Genomic DNA, 17,604 nt, shown 5'->3' with positions numbered 1-17,604 from the left:
CTACAAAAGAGGGGTTGAGGAGGAACACCTCCTACTTTCCCCTAAATTTCACTGGCAACGCCCGCCATGGTACTGTCCTTCAGCAGTTCCCAAAACAGCAAGGACTGCCATAATCATGGCGCTGAAAGGGCCAGATGTGCTCTGATCATGGTGACATTGGTGAATTGAATTCCAACAGTCATCAACAATTGCAGAAGGATGGTGAAGCAAGCAAGCTGCCAGCTATCCATTGTAAGCAGCATGCAAAGAAACAAGGACGACTTAGGAGAATATAGGACGAGCAGTGAAAGTTTATTCAGAAAAGCATGCCAACATTAAAAAAAATTAAAAATCCCACATTAGAACAAAGGCACGTGCATCATGCAGGCACGTGCATCATGCAACCAGTTGAAAGTTTGCGCTCTATCCGTTCACGTCTTTTTCCTGTGTTTGTCCGTTTGTACGCGCAACGCTTCCCGATAAAGGCTTGGATAATGCTGTCAAAAACAAAAATGACTTTCCTTTAAGGCCTTTAATCTTTCTTGTTCATGTAATTTAAGGGGATTTTTCTTTGTTCCAAGCTTGTTGTTTGCCTACAACGCATATATCAGACCAGCTCTTGCATATTACAGAGTGGGTCCGATAGATGTACTATATACTAGAAATGTTGTATTGAGTGGTGCTAAGTGCGTTTGAAATTGGTAGCCGAGACCCATTACAGTAAAACCCCGCTGTTGCGTTATCGGGTGCTGCATTTTCCTAGCTGTTATGCCGTTATCGGCCAGTCGCTCCATAGCTCCCATAGGATCCAATGCATTAGGAGGAACCCGGCTGTTGCGTCGCAACTGTGGGACCGTTCCCGCATCATGCGTTGTGAACTGCCACCCCGCACTGGCGCGAGCAGCCATGTTGGGGCCCTAAAATTGGTTTTGGCACATACATGTTCTGTATAAAGTCCAGGGCAATAACACCGTCACCGCGCACCGTATGCTGTACGTGCGAGTGAAAGTGTGCGAGGGGAGCCGACGATCACGGCTCAATTTCGTGCGCGCAGGAAGAAAGGCAAGCGGGGAGGAAGCACGCAGTCTTCCGCCGTGCTTGAGGCACCTGGGGGAGGGGAGGGATAGGGGGCGGCGTTGTACTTTGGCATCAACTGAATACTGCGTGGCCACACGGGCCGTATCTTGAAAGCTTTGGGGGCAGAGTCTAGGTGTGCCGCCGGCTCATATCGTTGTGTGTGCTGCGTTTTTGCCGCACAGTTTGCACTGAAGCAAGACAGTGCGAAGGTCGATTCGCACTGTAAAAAGTGGTCCATTGCAACGTCGTCATCATGCTCACCAAAAAACTAACGAATTACGTCGAAGGCATTCAACACATCCCGCGGGTTCGCCATCTTCTCATGATTAGGTATCTGGTGGTGGTGGTCGTCGTCGGCACCTTCGCAAACGCTACTTGTGATGACCTCATCGGTCATCTCTTCATGCACGACAACACCTTCATCCACACGAACGAACTCATTGATGCTGAGGCCATCCAGAACACCGTCTGCCACAGCACTGCGCCGTCAGCACTGTCACCGAGTGCGCCTTCAGGCAGATCTTCCTGCAATGCTGCTGGATCAGCACATGATCCTTGCCGAGTGGCATTGAAGCCGGCATGTTTAAAACAATTAGCTATCACGGCTGGCGCGTCGTAACCCATGCGGCGGCCACCATCTCAAGCGCCATGAACATGTCCACTACAGTGGGACGCTTCAACTGGAGATTCAACAGCAGAAGCTCAATCAGCCGCTCTCTGTGGGCGCACTTGACGCTACGAATGACACCTTGATCGAGCGGCGGAAGTGCAGTTTGGTGGGGAAAAAAAACCAAGCGCACGGTTCCAAGCTCCACGTCGTCAACATGGTGGGCACTGCAATTGTCAAAAAAAAAAAAAAGGCAGACCAACCTGCCTGCCTTCCGCATGTCCGTATCGAAGGCCTCAAGCCAGCTGCTAAATATGGCCCGGGTCATCCATGCCTTCAGGTTCGCGGTTAATTGTACAAGCAGCTGACGACTTCCCTTGAAGCAGCAGGGCTTCTTGCTTCTGCCGATAACAAGCAGTGCCCGTTTATCTGTGCCGTCCACGTTAGTGCACAACAAAAGTGTTACACACCGCTTGCTGTGTTTTCCCCTGCGGCATTTCTGTCCTTTTTAAGTCCAGGGTCTTCGATGGCAGCATCTCGTAGAATAAGGCCGTCTCATACGCGTTATGAATGTCCGAGGGCTTGTACTAGTCCAATACTTCTTTGTTGGTCAGCAGCCACGACGAGGTTGTCACAGGGTCGACAGCCTGCTGCCTCCCCGGAAATGATTTTGGCCACTATGTCGCGGCGGGCTTTGAAATGGCTCTACCAGCCAGCTCTAGCCTTAAAATCATTATGCCGGACAATGCACGCGAAATCCAGTGCCTTCTGCTGAAGCAATCTGCCAGACAATGGCCCTTTGTTGGCACGCTGTTCACAGAACTACGCGAACACCGCCTTGTCTACGTCTGGAAATGCCGCAGTGCTCACCGTTTCATTCTTCGCACTCGCACCATTTCCGAGCGCGCCGAGAATGGAGGCCTTGTATTTCAGAATCATAGATCTCGAACTGCATGCAATTCCAAATTCGTCGGCGGTATCCATTTTCTTCCTGCCCTTTTTAACTTGGGCAATAATTGCAGCCTTGCTCGTCCTCGAGGCATGTAGATGTAGAACCTCTCCAAGCATACGGCTGACATCTCTCTTGGCACTGAAAGCGGCTTAGGACAGAACCAGAAACACTTGTCGGGGACGCTTTCAGTGCCGAATAAAGCGAAATTTCACGAAAGTGAAGCTATCTACGAAAGTGACCACCCAAGAATATTGCCCACGGAAAACTCTGTCTTCTCTTCAGACAGCAATGATGATTGAAAAGAACTAGTTTCCGAATTGAGATTCATTGAATAAAAGGTACTGAAATGAGGTTTATTCAAACAGACGTAGATGTAGATCCTTTGGGCATACTGATACTGGCACGGAACGGGGGGCTAAAACAGCTACGTCGGGCAGCGCTCTGAACCACAACTTCAGCGTCGTCTTTCCTGGAGCAATCACGATGCTGCTGCTGTTGGTGGTGTGCATCATCTTCAGAGTATGGTGTACGTCTTCTTCGTCACAATCATCTCGCGTTACATTCGGGTAAATACGGTATTGCACACCTGTTATCAGCCGGCAGCAGTGTGCTCACGTGCCAGCCTGCGCCTACTTGGGGCTTTTTTTTCTTTCTTGGACGGTACCAGAGAGGCGTCGTATGAGGCGGGGTCAACGCAAAATTGCGACATATAATCGAGGTTTTTTAAAACATTATTTCTTCAGGGGGTTTTGCCGGGACCAAACCAATTCGTCATAAATTGTGGGTCGTCGCATGACCAGGGGACGTATAATCAAGGTTCCACTGTACAGTGAAATCTCAATCGTATTATGCAACTTATTATCCAACCAAATCATATTATTGGGAAAAGAAAAAAATATTAGTTTTAGAATAGGGGCCCCAAAGAAATGGCGTCGAAGCCACTGCGCATGCGCGAGACGCAAGCTGCGTTTGGGTTTTGCGTCGGGCACGTTATTTCACTGATTTAGTGGGAGCCCCAAACGCTGCCCCAAAAGCTTTGCGTCAATAAACATGGCGGCGCCCATCGAATCGACGGCTTGAACCGAGCACCAAATTGGGCTCGATTCATGGTAAAAGGAGTGGCTAGAAGGAGTGACAGCGGTTATCGCTTTCTTTTCAGAATTCAGAATCGAATTCGGAATAAGCGGCATTACGGCATTAGACGCCGCTGATTCCGAATACAGTGGAACCTCGATGATAAGATCACGGCTAATACGAATTTCCGGATGATACGAATTTTTCTGCGGTCCCGGTCAAGCCCCATTACTTTGCAATGTGCTAGAAAACGGTTGCTACGAATCGATTTTCGACCTGCGTCGGTTGATACGAATAAATGCCGCCCCACCGACGGCCGCGAAAAAGAACAGCACGCAGTCACGCGCTTTTTCCCTTTCTCTTTTAGTGCGGAGGCGCGGACGCGACGCCGGACAGCGTGGAGGACGCGAATGGGTGCGAAGAGTTCGAAGCGGTGGCGCTTTTGTTGTTTTTGTGCTATTCCTCCTTTTCCGCGTGCCATCGGGCGGAGTGGTTGCTGTGCTTCGGGCCGCGTTCTTTTTTGCGCCAGTTTGCCTAGTCGCAGCGAGCTATGTCTACCAAGATACGATCTCGGCTGATTCGCGCGGCCGTATGCCGGGGCGCGGGAGCCTCCGTTGGCGCGTCTTCCGTCGGCTGCGTTATCGGTGCCAATGGCACAGGGCGATTGTGGGTTTCGCTGCTTGAGTCACACGGTGCAAGATAGCGCGGCACATAATCCACGGTGCAAGGTTGCGCTCGTTCAGTCGGGTGCTCCTCCGCTTCTCCCGCTAATCGCCGTATTTTTCTTGCCGTAGGATGCTTGTGCGTCCGTATTCCGAAAGAGTGCTTCGTCCAAACTTTATTCGCCAACGAGCGACGATCCATCACTAACCTGGGAGTTCTCAGTAATCCGAATTCTGTGTGTCAAGTGAAGACGCCGGCGTGGTTTACGAAGCAGACAACTGCGGTTGCCATCTTGCCCCTGCCACAGCAGCAACCAATGGATAGACGCCTTTCAGCACGGCAGCCAATCGGAGGACCGCTTTTATCAGAGGGCCCGTGTGACTACCTATCGCAGACCCGCGCTTCTTTGGTGTTTGTGCGTTTTTACAAGTTGGAGACGACGGACGAATTGAGAAGCGGAACGGCGAAACTTTGAGCTTTCGAATGATAACAAGATGGTGGCGCTCGGTGGTGGGAAATACGAGATATGGCTCCATGAACTGCGGTGATGTTGCACGATTTAAAGCTGTTTTCTCGCCCTGCACACTGACGAATTAAACTTTTTCGGGCACTTTCAGTGCGTTTTCAGCCAAATCATTTTGATGCAGCGTAGATTAGGCGTTGCAGATACCCAAACGCGTGGTTTTCAAAAATGTATTTTTCTCGCGATTTTCGCCATCTGATCCCCGCGTCCCCCCTTAATTTAGTTAGTTTTAATTGTGTTTCGATGATACGAATTTCGGCTAATACGAATATTTTTCGCGATTCCGTGAGATTCGTATCATCAAGATTCCACTGTACGATTGTCGATTGCACGGCTCGTAGGCCTAACATGGATTAGCTTGGCTGGGGAAGGTACATAAAGTTGGTTACTCAAAATTAAGCACAACTAATCGCTTGCTGCTAATAGAATAACCTCTAAATTGTAATCAAACGCAAAAACACGAAATTAAAAATTATTCTTTTCATAAAATGGTATAGTTTATTTTAATATTTATAATAGGTATAATTTGACACCGTAGTGGCGCGGCAAGCGCATGACGCTATCCGCAAACGCAAAGCCCTATTCTAAAACTCTTCACTCCTGCATGTCCCAACGCTAATCCCGCAAAGCTCGTTGGGGCCCCAAACTGTTGGGGCCCCTATTCTAAAGCTCTCTATTATCCCGAAAAACATACGCAGAATCGTACCAATGGGATTCCACTGTAACTGCAGGCTTTTCTTTTTTTTTGGGGGGGGGGGGGGGGTGAAATTTAAGAGTACATTATTGCACCCACACTTGTGGGAACACCCACACTTGTGGGAACACCCACACTTGTGGGAACACCCATACATGTGGGAACACACCCCCTCCAAATCTTAGTCACATGCGTCAAGTGGCAATGTGATGGGACTGTTTGCCCCTGCTGCCACAAGGGCCACTACGGACAAGGAAAATGGCATGCATGTTGTGAGTGGTGCGTCTCTGGTGGACAGGTTCGCAGGACCAACAAGCAAAATAAATGTGGCTTACCAGCGAGCACCTTTCCATTGAAGGTGGCAATAATTTGTTCGCATTTTTCCTTAGACTCCATCCTGCACAAAAAGAAAAAAAGATCAAGAAAATAGCAGAATATTTCATGTTCTTCAATTAAGCTGTTGTTCATGTAATCACTCCTGCCTAGGCTGCCAAAAGGCAGCACCAAATAAACAAGATTACTAAATTATAAAGGTCAGCGATTTCTCACAAAGAACAACTGCAGTAGCAGATGCTAGCTCATAAGTGGCATTCACACCAGGGATCAACAAAGGTTGTGCAACCGACCGTAACCACCAGCTGTTCACAGTGGCAAGCCCATGATCACCACAATGAAATGTCTTACAGTTGGAGTTTATGTCTGCTCACGCAGCCATTGGCACATAGAAAAAGTGTCAGCATGTCCTGTGCCACTGACTGGTTCTGCAGCTGTGCTACTTCCACTTGAAGAGCAGAAAATGACGACAGGCAGTTGCTTTTCGGCTGAGACTACCATTTGGGGCCAACTCGATCTCTGTGATGCAACAAGTGGTGAATCCCACCATAGAGTGGCACAACCTTGTGTGGCACAACATCCTGGGCGCCAGGCTAGTGCAATACACGGCAACACAAAGAAACCTCCATCAAGCACCATGCGAGCCAAGACTGGCTTGAAGAAAAATGGTACTAGAGGCATGGGCACCACAGAAGCACAACTGGAGAGGGTCCTCAACAAACCCCCAATACCACGCACACTTTAGCGAGCCAAGACACTGACTTTCTTTATTGAGCATCAAAGCTAAGCCAACGGCAACACTTTTTTTTTATATTTACATTTTACCTATATCGCCACAAGGCATAGCGTAGGGCAGGAGGTTGCACGTATTGTAACACAAATAACTATAGTACATTGTTATAGAAGAAACAAAATTTAAAAAAGAACAGTATATATATATATATATATATATATATATATATATATATCCATACTACCCATAAACTACCCATACCAGGCTACACTACTAAAATACGCGAACACTCCCTGGCACTAAAGTCAGCCGTAAAAAAGGCAAAATATGAATACATGAATGTCACCTTAAGTAATTTCATCAAAACATCTCCGTCTAAGTTTTGGCGATACCTTAATTCAAAGTCACGTCAGACCAGTAATCCATCATCAACTGAAGCTATGGCAAAGGCTTCAGAGTTCAATGAATACTTTATTTCAGTATTTACACAAGACAACGGTAAACAACCCAACCTCAAACCTCTTCCGAGCAACACAGCAAAACTAGATGACTTAATCTTAACCGAATCGGAAATTTTTTCCCTCTTACTTGAAATAAACCAAAAAAAATCTTGTGGGCCTGACAACATACCAAATGCATTTTTAATGCGCTACGCGGAATGGATGTCAAAGTTCTTGCTGATTATTTTTGTAAAATCATTACAAATGGGCGAGGTTCCGGTGAAATGGAAAACTAAGGTTATCCCGATACATAAATCCGGTGACACTACCAGCACAGCAAATTACCGTCCAATCTCACTCACCTTTACGGCCGGCAAAGTCCTCGAACATATAATCCTAAAACATATAATATCATTTGTAGAAAAAAATAATTTAATTGTCCCTAATCAGCATGGCTTTAGAAAAGGATTATCTACGACAACTCAACTGATTGAGACAATCCACGACTTAGCGCTTACAATGGACAAATGCAGTCAAACCGATATGATATTCCTAGACCTATCCAAAGCATTCGATCGGGTTTCCCCATCCTAAATTACTTCAGAAACTTATCCACTATCTCGGTGACAACAACGTCACCAAGTGGATAAAAAGCTATCTTGCAGGTCGACGTCAATATGTATGTTTCAAAGACTACTCTTCTGATTGCGGCGATGTGCTATCTGGCGTCCCACAAGGTGCCGTTTTAGCTCCTATCCTCTTTCTTCTTTTTATCAATGATTTACACATTAACACTAACGCCACAGTAAGAATGTTTGCAGATGACTGCGTTATCTACAAGGAAATAACCTGCCGTGAAGACCAGATAACTTTAAACAGTGCACTTGAAAATATAACACAATGGTGCCAAACGTGGCAGATGGTGATCAACACAGAAAAAAACAGTTTGTATGACAGTAACGAATAAATGAGCGCCCATGAACTACCCGTATTATTTACAAGGACAGATGTTGAAGAAAGTAGAAGACTATAAATATTTAGGTGTCATAATTTCATCAGATCTTAAATGGGGCAAGCAGGTAACATATGTTGTTAATAAAGCACTGGCAGTTCTATACTCGTTAAAACGGTCGCTTAGATCCGCATCCATAGATACTAAACGCTTAGCATACCTGTCACTAGTTTGCTCTATACTGGATTATGGAATAGTATGTTGGTTTCCCTTCCGTAAACAGTACATAGCAAAATTGGAGAGCGTACAAAGGAAAGCGATTAGATTTATTTTTAATAAGTATCGCCATCTTGACTCCCCTACAGAACTATTAAGGCAAGCTGAGCTTCCCACTATACAAAACCGAGCCCGACCACTTCGTCCTAAGTTTCTTTTCCTTCTTCTTAATGGTAGTATGAAAATCAATGCGAGTGACTACTTACAGCAGACAGATACACGTAGTTCTCGAACAAAACACACCAAGCACCTAACAGAATACAGATTTCAGAACGACATATTCAGGTACTCATTTTTTCCACAGGCAATCCGTGAATGGAATCTGTTGCCTGATGACGTTGTCACCTGCACATCACTGCAAACCTTTATCGCCAAGTTAACAAACAATGCTTTCTAGCTACTATATGTACGTAGGCGCGCTGTGTCGTACAATGGCATTTTGAATCACTTCGCAGTGTCTTGTTTTCTGCCCTGATATATATGTGGGTGTGTATGTGTATATACCGTATTTACACGATTGTAGGTCGACCCATTTTTTAAAATTTGGAAATCCAATGTTGGGGGGTCGACTTAGAATCGAAACCGAACCGTGTACCGCTAGTAACGGCAAGAGAAACGAGAAATCAGGGGCGCTACGGCGTGGTTACAACTTTGCACCTACGTTTTTATGGTTACGGTAGAAGCTTAGCGTAATAATTTACTGTATTGCATACATTTTGATTGCGCGCACCACGAGCGCACGGCTCTTGTCGGAGCATCGATCATGGAAGAGCCGCCGTTTAGGGGGTATTGGTAGATGGCGGAAGAGCCGCCGTTAGGGGGGTATTGGTAGTGGGCAGAAGAGCCGTCGTTTGGGGGGTATTAGTAGCTGGCGGAAGAGCTTTTCTTGAGATATGATTGTTTTCGACGGCCGTGCGCATCTGTCACTTCTGCTGTTGTGCTGAATCGTCGCGCCTGTCATGAGTGCCAAGAACTTTCGGCGCTCGTTCTCAGCAGCGTTCAAACGGGCTGCTATCCTCCATGTTGAGGAAACTAACAACTTCGCAGCGGGACGCAAGTCTGGAGTCAGTGAACGTGTGGTGCGGCAGTGGCGGCTTCAGCGCGAGAAAATTTGGCCTCTCTGGCTACTGTGTGCGGGTGGGTCCTCTCTGCTTGGGGGGCTGTACCGCGCGATGTTGTGGTACGGTCGTTCGCGAAGTGTGGACTCACTTTTGATGACGACCTGCTGTGGGACAGCAGCAGCTATGACGGCAGCAGTACCAGTGAGGTCGACTCTAGTGACGATGAGTAGTCTTGGCAACCCCATCAATAAATTTCCCTTGTGTGAAATGCACTCGCGAGGTTTTTCTCTCCCCCCCCCCCCCATTTTTTTTTTTTTTTGAGACATGCAATTTGGGGGGGTCGACCTACATTTGAGTCGACTTACAATCGTGTAAATACGGTATGTGTGTGTGTATAAGTGTGTATATATATGTATATATATATTTTTTTGCTGTTCATGACTACATTTTCTTTCTTCGTTTTTTTTTTTGTACTAACCTTCCAACACGGCGTTTACTACTTTTCCCCCTCGTTTTATAGCATTTGTCTAATGAATATAGAGTGCCTATTTACTTCCCTGTTCACTTAAACTTATCTATGTCCGCGCCTACCTAAACCGTGTTCTCTTGAATATGTATCCTGCCCCTTTCCTGCAACAGCCTCAAATGTGAGGCTAGCAGTATGTTCAAATAAATAATTAATGAATAAATATATATATATATATATATATATATATATATATATATATATATATATACAGTCAACGCCCGATTTTTCGGACATGCCCGATAATTCGGACGTCTTCGAGGCACCACCATGTATGCCATAGGGCCAATTTAAAGAACGTCTGAAATTTTGGACGAAAAACCTTCACCATCCGATTTTCCAGGCTTTCTGGCATGACCGCAGCTCCGAAGCTGGCGTTAATCGAAGCCACCACCGCCACCATTTTGATTACCTCGCCACCTCGACGTTTGCAACCAAGCTTCTTTCTGTTTGGTGCCATGTTTTTCATTTAAACAATTTGCTGCTTTTAGCAAGGGCGCCAACTCCGCCTTTGTAATCCTCACTAATGTAGTGGTGCAACCGCCAAAATAGGATTTGGAGCAATTTTTGGAGCAGGTAAATCTTGCTTTTGGAGCAGGAAAAGCCAAATTTGGAGCAGGTTATGGGGGAAAAAAACACCGTTTTGGAGCACTAAATCCCAAATTTGGGGCAGTTTCACAAAGTATGCTAACTCATAAAACGCCAAAAAATTTACCCCGCATAATAAACGTACCCCCCAACTTTGCATTGGATTTCTGGGGGAAAAAAAAAGTGCGCTCATTACGCAAGTATATACGGTAATTCACATTAGTAGCGTAGGTGAGGGCAGGGGCGCGATCGGAAATCGTTGTTCGAAGCGTGCGTTCAGTTTCGCCGCGCACGGCTGACCTAGGCCGCGCCCGGAAATTGAACGCGCGCTCCGAACAACGACCTCGATCGTGCCCCAGCAGTGCACTGCACGCAACTTTTCCGGCCAAACACGTGGAAAGTACACATGCATTTCTTCGCGAGTGATTCCGTTTCGTTTTTTTTTTTTCTGACGTGATGTCGCGACGTTCCGGCGGTAGTTGAAACATGAAGCGACTGCTTGACAATCTTTTGGCGTTTCGGCAGTATACAGCGAAAATCGGCACCGTTTCATTACCGCGGTGCCTGTTGCCGCGTGGAACCGAACCCTTAGTAGTTTTGTGCATTGCGTCGCCTACAAAGCTCACGCCGGCAGTGCCGAGTGGCTTGCTGTACCGTACAAGCGAGTTTCCCGTGGAGTATTCGCACCCGCTCCGCTACGATACGGTGAGGATCGTGTTGAGCCAACACGGCAATGGCGAACTGCTTTCGTTACTGCAAGCAACGCGCACTCCGCGAGATTTTTACTGCATATGCAACACGCCGCGCTGCAACAAGCAGCGAAAATATTCTTCGGCGCCCACCACCAAACCCGCGAACGTCTCGTCTGGGCACTTTGGATCTCGTCTGCGCTACTGGTACTGTAATGGCGTGTCAAGCTGCAAGTTGCCAACGCGGCCTTTATTTCCCGCTAAAACTACCGTAACCGAGAACTTTCACAGCCGGTTGGCCGTTTTGGCGCAGCGTGGCGCAAAAATACGAAATTGTATCAAAATGGCGCAATTGGCGCAGCTGTTGCACTCCTGCTAATGACTTCGAAGCTCTGAGAGCACGGCCCGTCGCAGAATGCCGGTTCCTGAAAGTGAGCTTCGCCTCAATACAGCATTGTTACGCGGTGAAGCATACCTCAATACAGCATTGTTATGCAGTGAAGCATACCAAGAGTGTGAAGGGTACGTATTCCTAATTATATACATAGGTGCACCCGCTGTCTCCTTTCACAGTACGAGCATGGATATGCTTAAAATGCACTGGCAGGCCTTCAGTTTCGGAAGTGCCTGTGGCGATTTGAGCCCTTGGGGGCATTAAAAGGCATGCATTCATTTTTTAGGACTGCCCGACTTTTCGGACGTTTTCGCGGCCCCTAGGGAGTCCGAAAAATCAGACGTTGACTGTATATAGAGATATATGTGAACATTATGCAAAACTATAAAACTCGTACAGCAATACCTTGTTGATTTGAATTTCATGGAACCAAAAAAAAAATGTCCGAATTAGCCGAATGTTGAATTAGTACCCAGGGCATCAAGAACATAATAAACAAATGCTTAATACGTCAACACGCTATTATTCACTAAATGAATCAACAAATCCCGTTTCTATTTTGCAGAAAAGCAGTGCGGAAGCTGCAATTCTTGTCATCTCGTGGCTTGCAGGCAGCAAAGGCCTCGCGACTTCCTCCTTCATTAGAGACATGCTTTACAGGACGGCGTGCATATTTTTCCACCAAAGAGCTGGTCATGGTGTGTCAGTCGTGGTGCAGCCAACATCCTCGACAGCTTCTGCAGTGTTTGTTGCATTTTCTTTCTTTTTATTATTTATTGATACTGTTAGCCCAAAGGCCGATACAGGGTGGAGTAATAAAATAAGGTACAAGATCGCTACAGACACGAGCGCTACACAAATCAAACCTGAAAATACAGCACGTATGCGCGTGACCAGCCAATGCACCCGAGTCAAAACCAAACTAATTCTTCTTGCAACCACTGCGGACGAAACTGTGGCCGCTATCAATGCGATCATGGATGAAAGCCTTGGCCAGTGAAGTGTCGACCCAACAAGTGACCTCTTGCGTTGAGATCATGGAGCAAGAATCGAGATTTGACGAGACGCTTGGTGCCCATAGGTTTTTAATCAATGTGTGCTCGTTTGGGGGCATTTTGGGGCCCTACCACAGCGCTGCATGCAGAGCGGGAGCCCTCAAATTTACCGCACATTCTGACGAGACTATCACGTGTTGGGCTGACATGCTTGGCTTCAATCGTGATGCTCCTTCCTAAGTTTTTCCTACCTCAATGGACGCAATCTGGGTAGCGACTATGCAGCTATGAAGGCACGCGGTCAACGCAAGAATAAAGGATATATTATAAAGCCACAAATGGGCACAAAGCATTTCGGTGTAGCCTTCATTCACGTACGAGTTCTGTTGACGACTATGGCGATGCGGACTCCAACGCTTTGCTTTGGTTGAACACAAGTGCAGTACTTGCTTCTCGCATTTGCTGCACTCCATACTCGCCGAGCTCCAAAAGTTCTCAGAAGGTGTGTGGCCGAATATGTCCGAATAGATTTTGATTCCATTAGGTAACACGTATGCTTGCCGGGACCAGAGGACGAGTCCAAATTATCCGATTTTTAGAATTAACGAGGGTCCAATTAACGAGGTCATACTGTACAAAAATGACACTCAAACATTTGTCCTAAGCAATACATACACGGCTGGAAAACAATTTTATCGGTGTCAACACTGTCACAGGGAAGAGAAGAAAAGATCCTTATCAGTTAAGTTAATGTCTGGAAGCTAGTTCCATTCCTGTATTGTTCTTAAAGGAAAAAAAAAAAAGATTAGGGGCAGCTTCACACAAGTGGTGCGAACACTGGGCAAACAGCGAAGCTGGCGACCCCACCTAGCTTTATCTCGGTTCGGCCAAGTTCTTGTGAGGTTATGCTTCGAGACTCGGCCACGTTTCATGCAATATCACCCCGGAATCATTGACAGCCCAAGGAGCAACGAACATTCGGTCATTAAAGTATTTGGACGCTCAAACGCTTTTGCTCGATCGGTTTCATGGCCTCATAACTCCGGATCGGACCGAAGTCGTCTCGCTCTCAAGTAGCAGCGCAGCGGCTTTCATGCCACGCTTCCTTTTCTTCGGGAGTGACACTCTTTTTCGGCCGCCCCATCTTCGCGGCAATGTGCTCAGCGCGGAGACGACGGGGGCTTTTGTGTTGCCACAGCGGCGACGCGGAGCTATACAGGGTGTTTCAGCGAACACTTAAAAAAATTCTTAAAGGTTGCCTGTGGCAGATAGCACGATTCTAGTTCATGAGCTGGTCTACTGGAAGAGGCGGACATTACTTGCACAATTGAAATGCATAATCGAATAATTACCAGAAATTCACATTTTAGGTTTTTAACTAATTACCTGATGGTCCATATTGCAATTTACAAATTGTAGCTTCGCAAGGCAGATCCACTTGGAACAAATTCTCGGCATGACACCAGTTTCGAGATATCAATACCTGAACTTTGCGGAGAAATGTATTGGTGTTCCAGTTAGATTCTTAACAAAACGTAGCTTTATGCATTGAAGCACAAAATTAACTGAAACGCCAATGCATTTCTCCACAAAGTTCAGGAATTAATATCCCGAAACTGGTGTCATCCCGAGAATTCGTTCCAAGTGGATCCTCCTTGCGAACTCCATGGCTACAATTTGTAAATTGCAATATGGGCCATCAGGTAATTAGTTAAGAACTTAATTAGTGAATTTTTGTTCATTAGTCGATTATGCATTTCAATTTTTAGTGCAAGTAATGTCCGCCTCTTCTAGTAGACCAGCTCATTAACAAGAATTTAGCTATCTGCCACAGGCAACCTTAAATAAATGTTGAAAGTATTCGCTGAAACACCCTGTATATCCTGTGGGATGGCACAGTGATGTCACGGCTTAGCTCCGCCTCGGTGCAGCCATGGAAATCGCTCTGCACGATGCGTTACGTCATGGCTCGGCACAGCTAACGCAAAGCGATGCGGAGCGCGTGATGACGTCACGGCTCACGCAGTTATGGCGAGGCTCGGTGCGGTCGGCACAGCTGGGGTGAAGCGTCGCTCGACGTATGGCGACGCCATCGCCAGATGGAGGTTTTGTGGCGTACACTCAACGGACCATCCTCCAGCTCAAACAGCTTCGCTAGTTCACAGGGGTATGTGCCATTGCGCTGGGACTCTTTCTGCACTACCTCCAAGATCGGCCCACATTTAGGGCGTACACGACCAGACTACCTTTACCTTAAACAGCTTCGCTGTTAAAATAAAGCTAGCATAGGTATATGTTTTGTGCGGATTCTAATATTTTCCATGAATAATCTCAACGAAGCAAGACGTACATCAGCTTTAAGAGGTACTCATGGGATTAACGGCAGTCTGATTATAATAGATATTGTGAAGAAAGTCAAGCCCTTAACTGTGGCTACCATTAGTTTTTGCCTTCCTAATGTAGTTCCAATCCAATGGAGTTCCCATCGCAATGTAGGCTTATTTCATTAATATTTATTCAGGGATCATAGTTACTATACATACAAATTACTTAAGCATAATATAGTATAGATCTTACGTACAAAAAGTGTAAAGTGTTGGTTTTATGGCTTGTGAAGCTTGCCTAAAATTCCTTCGTATAAAATACATAATTTTACTTACTCTTGTCACTACATTCACGTGCTTAATACCCTTAAATCTATCAGGAAAGTACACACCAAAACACTTAAAAGTCCAACTAGTGGTAGATTATTGTATTGTTGATGTTGTAACTTGTCTATAATCTATGGATATGGTTGGCGAATGCTATGCAGCAGCAAACGTTTAGGGTCATATTCTATTTTTGTCACCATTGCGCTATTGCGCACAAGTCCCTCTGCAACATTTCAGTATCTCTTCGTGATTTTATTTCCCTATACATTACGCAGTGATCTGCAAACAATTTCATGGGAGACGCCATATTTTCAACAATACTACCGTATTTATTTGAATCTAGGCTGATAGTTTTTTTTTTCAAATAATCACACACGAAACTCTAGGGTTGGCTGAGATTCGAGGATTTTGAAAAACGCTACAGTTTTTAACTGAAACTGATAAATATCATGCATAGTTAGCGCCATCTAGAAAAGTCAGTATCGCAGCCGCTACTAGCCGCGCCAATAGCCATCTGAAGTACACGAGCGACGTCGCCATTTTGACCTGTGTCATATCGGTAGTATCGGTATGGTGTAGCATCGGCACGCGGCGTGGCGTTATCGTAATGGCACCAAATAGGCGATGCCACTATAGTGCCACTTTCTAACAGTTGTGCTAGCCGTAGAGGCATCGTCAAACGTTCAAGCCGGGCAGGACTTCGGTATCGATGAGAAAAACGTCCGTCGTTGGAGGGGGAAATAGTGTAGTATCAGCGTACGGCGTGGCGTTACCGTAATGGCACCAAACAGGAACCGCCGCTTTCTAACGAACAGTTGTGCTAGCCACAGAGGCATCGTCAAACGTTCCAAGTCAGGCGGGACTTCAGCATCGATGAGAAAAACGTCGGTCGTAGGATTGGGAGAAGCTTTTTGCGTGCACGGCAAGGAGGATGACATTTACCCAGGAACCTTGATCGTGCGCTCCTTCAAAAAGTGCAGCATCTCTAATGCGCTTGACGGTACTGAATATAGTGCACTGTTTGAAAATGGCAGCGATAAGGAAGATAGCGACAAGGCTAGCAGCGATGATGACGTAGAATGAGCTCGGCATGTTCATAATCAATAAATGCTGTTTTCAGTTTACGAACCTGGTCCTCGCTTTTTTGTTTGACCTACATTCGAGGTAACTTTTTTTTTTTTTTTTTCTGGCTTCGGACTTTGGGGGGGGGTCGGCTTAGAATCGGAGTCAAACTAGATTAGAGTAAATACGCTACTAATATAAATTAAGAACAGCGGTCCTAACACGCTCCCTTGTGGCACACCAGAGCTCACGGCTATCGGTGATGATCTTGAGCCGTTAAAAACTACGTTTTGTTGGAGACCGTTTAATTGTACACCCATGCACCCGCCATCTCCTATCACAGTACGAGCACCGATAAGCCTAATAAGTGTACTGGCAGGCCCTCAGAGCTATTTCGGAAGTGCCTGTGGCAATTTTGAGCCCTTGGGGGCAGTAAAAGCATGCATTCATTTCTTAGGACTGTCCAATTTTACTGACATTTTCGCGGCCCCTAGGGAGTCCGAAAAATCGGGCATTGACTGTAGCTGTAATACACAAAGTAGTTATTCCATAGAAAGTGTCACAGGTCAATAACAACTGCACTCTCTCTCACAGAGTGAGACTCCCGTAGGTTGTGCAGCCTTACCTGCCAGCTATAAAACCGAGTACAGTAGACTCTCGATAAACGGAACTTCAAGGGACCGAAAAAATTTGTTCGATTTAACAGGAGTTCCGTTTACCGAGAGAGATTTGCAAAAGTGCAGATTTATGTGGTTACACTCTTAATACCATTTTATGGAACTCACTAGAAGGTGAATGTACCTGATAGTGTTTCAGAAAGCAAGAAAACTGCAAGAGGTTTTGGCACAGCATTCACTAAGTTTCTTTGGCAACAATTAGTCACTGTGCGCTAAAAAAAATGCACCAATTTTGCTTTGTTCGAGTCCTTGCAACTGCATCTTTAGGATCGTTTTTTCCATGGCACTTAAGCTTTGGACAAACATTTCAGATCCTGGTTTCTTCTGAAAAAAATTTTTTACATACTGCACAGCTGATTCTGCTCCTTGAAGTGTAGTAGGCTCTACGGTAGCTACCCCTTCAGATTCCTCTTCTGGCTCACTTTCCTCTTCATCACACACCTCAGCAACAATGCTCTCTCCACCGTGTTCTCAGGGCAAGTCACAACATCACTGTCGATGTGCACGTACTCATCAAAGTCCAGATGGATTTTCCTTAAAGCACACTGCTCTATTACCTCCTGCCTCTCGAGGGCATCTTCACTGTCACATTCAGGCAAATCCTGCAAGTCTGATGTTTGGTCACTTGAAAAAAATCCTGCATGCCTAAAGCGATTTG

General features: G+C 46.1%; 1 protein-coding gene across 5 annotated transcripts in view; it reads right to left on the bottom strand.

The window, feature by feature from the left end:
• LOC119441332 (RNA-binding motif, single-stranded-interacting protein 1-like) overlaps window positions 1-17,604 on the bottom strand; it is a 116,773-nt gene that overhangs the window by 54,906 nt on the left and 44,263 nt on the right. For all 5 annotated transcript variants that reach the window (XM_049661160.1, XM_049661158.1, XM_049661162.1 and 2 more), the window contains exon 4: window positions 5,905-5,966. In XM_049661160.1, the coding sequence (XP_049517117.1) occupies window positions 5,905-5,966 (62 nt within the window). The remainder of the gene's footprint in view (window positions 1-5,904; window positions 5,967-17,604) is intronic.

This window comes from Dermacentor silvarum, chromosome 2 (assembly GCF_013339745.2).
Source record: "Dermacentor silvarum isolate Dsil-2018 chromosome 2, BIME_Dsil_1.4, whole genome shotgun sequence".
Taxonomy (NCBI): domain Eukaryota; kingdom Metazoa; phylum Arthropoda; class Arachnida; order Ixodida; family Ixodidae; genus Dermacentor; species Dermacentor silvarum.
Note: the sequence above shows the minus strand (reverse complement) of the source record. Positions and strands in the feature narration are given on the sequence as shown.